Below are 3,201 nucleotides of genomic sequence, written 5' to 3' on the forward strand. Positions count from 1 at the left end.
GTTTTCGTCTTCCTGCCTCTTTATCGACGGGGCGACTCGCTCCGTCCATTCGTTCGTGGAGGTTCCACGAGATGTCGTCGCTCGTCCGATCAGCTTGTCCTGTCACCGCGCGGCTCGTTGCCACGGTAACCGCGGACGCCAAAACAGATGTCACGTGGCCTCGCGCGACGCGCGAGATCGTGCTCGGCACAGTTCCGCGCGGCAAAAGGGCCGGGGGGGCGAGAAGGAACGCAGCTTGTTAGGGGCAAATCGTACGAACGAACAGTTTTGCACTGTTCGCTGAAATTTAAGTGATAAATTACCGTACGCCGTGAACAAATCGCGGTGAGATCGGAGCGAGACCCATCTCTTTCGTCTCCACGATCGCGGGCATGTCTTCCCCTCGCGTCGATTTCGTCGCCGGGCCCGCGCGACGCTCGCAGGACCAGACCGAGGTGGATTTCGGCCTCTGCTACGCGCACCCGGTGATCGACGACGACCGGGACACGAGCGAGGTGCTCACGCGGAGTAAAAGAGCCGCGCGAGGAGCGCCGGACGGTAGGGACTCGTCGTCGGCCGAGGACGGGCTTTACGTTCCCGAGAGCCCGTTCACCGACAAGCTGGTCAAGCCTTATCGGCTCGACGACGTGCGGCCGCCGGAGTACGAGTCGCGGCCGCGGTTCCGCGGGAAACTCGTCGAAATCGCGGTGCGGGACGTGCGCGTGCACGCGCCGCCCGGGGAGGATCGTCAGCCCGGGACGGCGCCCGAGATCGTCTCGGTCTCCGTGCTCTTCAAGGGCAGGCCGGTCTGCGCGGCGAACGGCCCGTTCAATCGGAAGCTGAACGCGCTACTGCTGAGGCACTCGGAGTGCCACAATCTCGCGATGCGGGTGCACGCGCGGCACGGGGCGTCCAGCGTGCTCCCGTTGCCGCTGCCCCGGCGCAGCGTTCGGGACCACAAGGTGGACATAGATTTCGCGATCGGCAACGGCTCGGGGATAATATACGCCGGGACTGTCGTCTGCACCGTCTCCCTGTCGACGTACGGCAGCAGCGAGCCCGAGGAGGAGAGCAGCGCGTGTCTTTACAGGCCGAGCAACGATCCGAACGATCCGCAGAACAGCCTCTCCCTATCGCGGCCTCGCCGACGTTCCGCCGGTAGTAGCAAGGACGTCAAGTATTTTCTGCTGACGGACCCGGCTCTGGTGTTCGACGCGGACGCTAGCGCGGCTCGCAGAGCGCCGCCGCCGTGCGCACCGAAGCCGCCGGACATGGTGGTGACGGAGCAGTCCGCGTTCTCCCTGCTGGACGTGTCCCTGAAGAATCTGTTCCAGGCTAGCCGGCCGCTCAGGCCGTCGTCCAGCGCTCGCAGGCATCACCCCGTAGGGCGGACGATCCTCGCCGTCACCGTGCTGCGAGGGGTGGAGGTGCCGGTGAGAGAGGAGTCGGCGCTGGTCAACCCCCTGCTGGAGGTGGGGTGGGGCAACGTCGTTCACGCGACCGCGACGGCGGAGGGGCCCGCGCCCATCTGGCAGCAGACCATGCACTTCGAGCTGCCCCGGCAGAACGGCGAGCACTGCGTGAAATTCCGCCTGTACGATCAGCACCCGGTCTGGGGCCAGCAGTGGCTGGGCGAGGCGAGGATACCCCTGGAGAGTCACAGGAATTATCAGGAGCTCGAGCGCTGGGTCGCCCTGTCCCCCCTCTTCAGCCCGGTCTTGTCGTTCGGCTACGTGCAGGCCAGCCCGGGGCGCTCGCACACCCGGATCTACGTGCTGATGAGGCTGGAGCAGCCCGGTAACGCCAAGTCCCTGGAAGCTAACGCCGTCGATACTTTGTTAAAGGGAATCCAACGCTGCCTGGCGACGCCTTACAGAGTGGCCGGTGTAGAGACCCCCGACGACGCTGCGCGGCTCGCCATGCTTCTACCGCCCTTGCCGATGCACTACGGCCCGGTCCCGCCGCGCCAGGCCTTGAGCGTCAACAAGGTGGATCACTACGGCAGAGCGGCCTTCCTGGCGACGCTGCTGCAAGGTTTCGGTTTGCAGTCGTATGTATTGTTAGGTACGTGGACCTGACGGAGCTCTAGCGACACGTGGTGCGACGGCACCTCGCTCTCGCGAGTCAACTCTCAGGAATAGTAAAGAATCACTTGTGGACGCAGGTTCTTCGCAAATAAGCCGATGGACCGCGTTTGTCTTGAGCATCGACGGAAACGACGTCGTCCTGTGGGACCCCGAGATCGGGGATCGCTATAAGTTGAGCGACAGTCGCTGTTCGCTGATGAAAGTGTCCCGGTTGATCAGTCACTCTGGCGTTAGTATGAAAAACGATTCGTTCTTTTCTCCAAACGATCCTAAATTTGCATCTCTTTCCCCTCGTGCCTTCTTCATTCTCCGTTTATAGGTTTCTTCTACTTTAGAATAGCGTCTCTATTGTAGATATGGGAGAACATGCAGAAATCGATTCTGCCTCACAATTTGAGGTACAACGTGACGATTAGCAAAGATTGGCGGCCGCTCGTGACCGTCGCCACGTCGGCCAGCAATCGATCCGTTCAGACGTTGGAACCGACGGCGATGCCGGTGCCCGAGGAAGCCGCGCAGGAGAAGGAAGGCGCGCCGGAAGTGGAGCAATATCTGCGGGACAAGTTGTCCGGCTGGCGCAGCGCCCTCGGTTTAACGACGATATTCAATCGTCACGCGGTCAGCGTTTTGCGAAGCTTCGTTGCCGACATTCCGAGCGACGTGGCGCGTCAGGTGGACAAGAGGGACCTGAAGCAATTGTACAGAGCCTATCACACGCACGGCTTCCTCCTGAACCTGCGCCAGACCGGCTTTGACGAACTGGCGGAGCAAATAGCCGCCACGAAGGTTCACAATATCACGGGCCCCGTCGAATTCGCTCTCGTTTGCCATGTACAACGATACGTTGGCAAGACGTGTTCGATATGGCTGGCACTGGCGATTTTACGAAGCCGCGGTTAATCGCGTCGATGTATGGAGGGAAGTCCCCTATTATATATTGTTTTTACTCGAAGTAATTTTATTATCTTCAAGATATATACAGCAAAAGAACACGGATAAAATTACTTTAAACATAATCTTTAATATCTAATAATTAAAAATCAGATGTTAACGAATAATAATAAACTTTGTAAAAAAAATCTTTCGTTGAAAGGACAAATAAACGTAAACGTGAAGAATCAACATAATGCATTTC

General features: G+C 59.2%; 1 protein-coding gene across 1 annotated transcript; it reads left to right on the forward strand.

Moving 5' to 3' along the window:
* The first annotated feature begins 62 nt into the window (after nucleotides 1-62).
* LOC105563997 (coiled-coil and C2 domain-containing protein 2A-like) lies at nucleotides 63-3,188 on the forward strand. The gene is made up of 3 exons (XM_012016049.1): nucleotides 63-2,043; nucleotides 2,144-2,295; nucleotides 2,421-3,188. Exons 1-3 carry the CDS (start codon nucleotides 372-374, stop codon nucleotides 2,964-2,966), a joined length of 2,370 nt encoding a protein of 789 aa, XP_011871439.1. The 5' UTR covers nucleotides 63-371; the 3' UTR covers nucleotides 2,967-3,188.
* The last annotated feature ends 13 nt before the right edge of the window (nucleotides 3,189-3,201 follow it).

This window comes from Vollenhovia emeryi, unplaced genomic scaffold (genome assembly GCF_000949405.1).
Source record: "Vollenhovia emeryi isolate VEMERY1.0 unplaced genomic scaffold, V.emery_V1.0 DF939169.1, whole genome shotgun sequence".
Lineage (NCBI taxonomy): Eukaryota > Metazoa > Arthropoda > Insecta > Hymenoptera > Formicidae > Vollenhovia > Vollenhovia emeryi.

Bases quoted from the DNA above. Each gene is read 5' to 3' on its own strand.
- LOC105563997 (XM_012016049.1), top strand. From the start codon at position 372: ATGTCTTCCCCTCGCGTCGATTTCGTCGCCGGGCCCGCGCGACGCTCG. The intron at 2,044-2,143 runs GTACGTGGACCT...TTGTGGACGCAG, and splicing joins GCAGTCGTATGTATTGTTAG to GTTCTTCGCAAATAAGCCGA. The intron at 2,296-2,420 runs GTTAGTATGAAA...TCTCTATTGTAG, and splicing joins GGTTGATCAGTCACTCTGGC to ATATGGGAGAACATGCAGAA.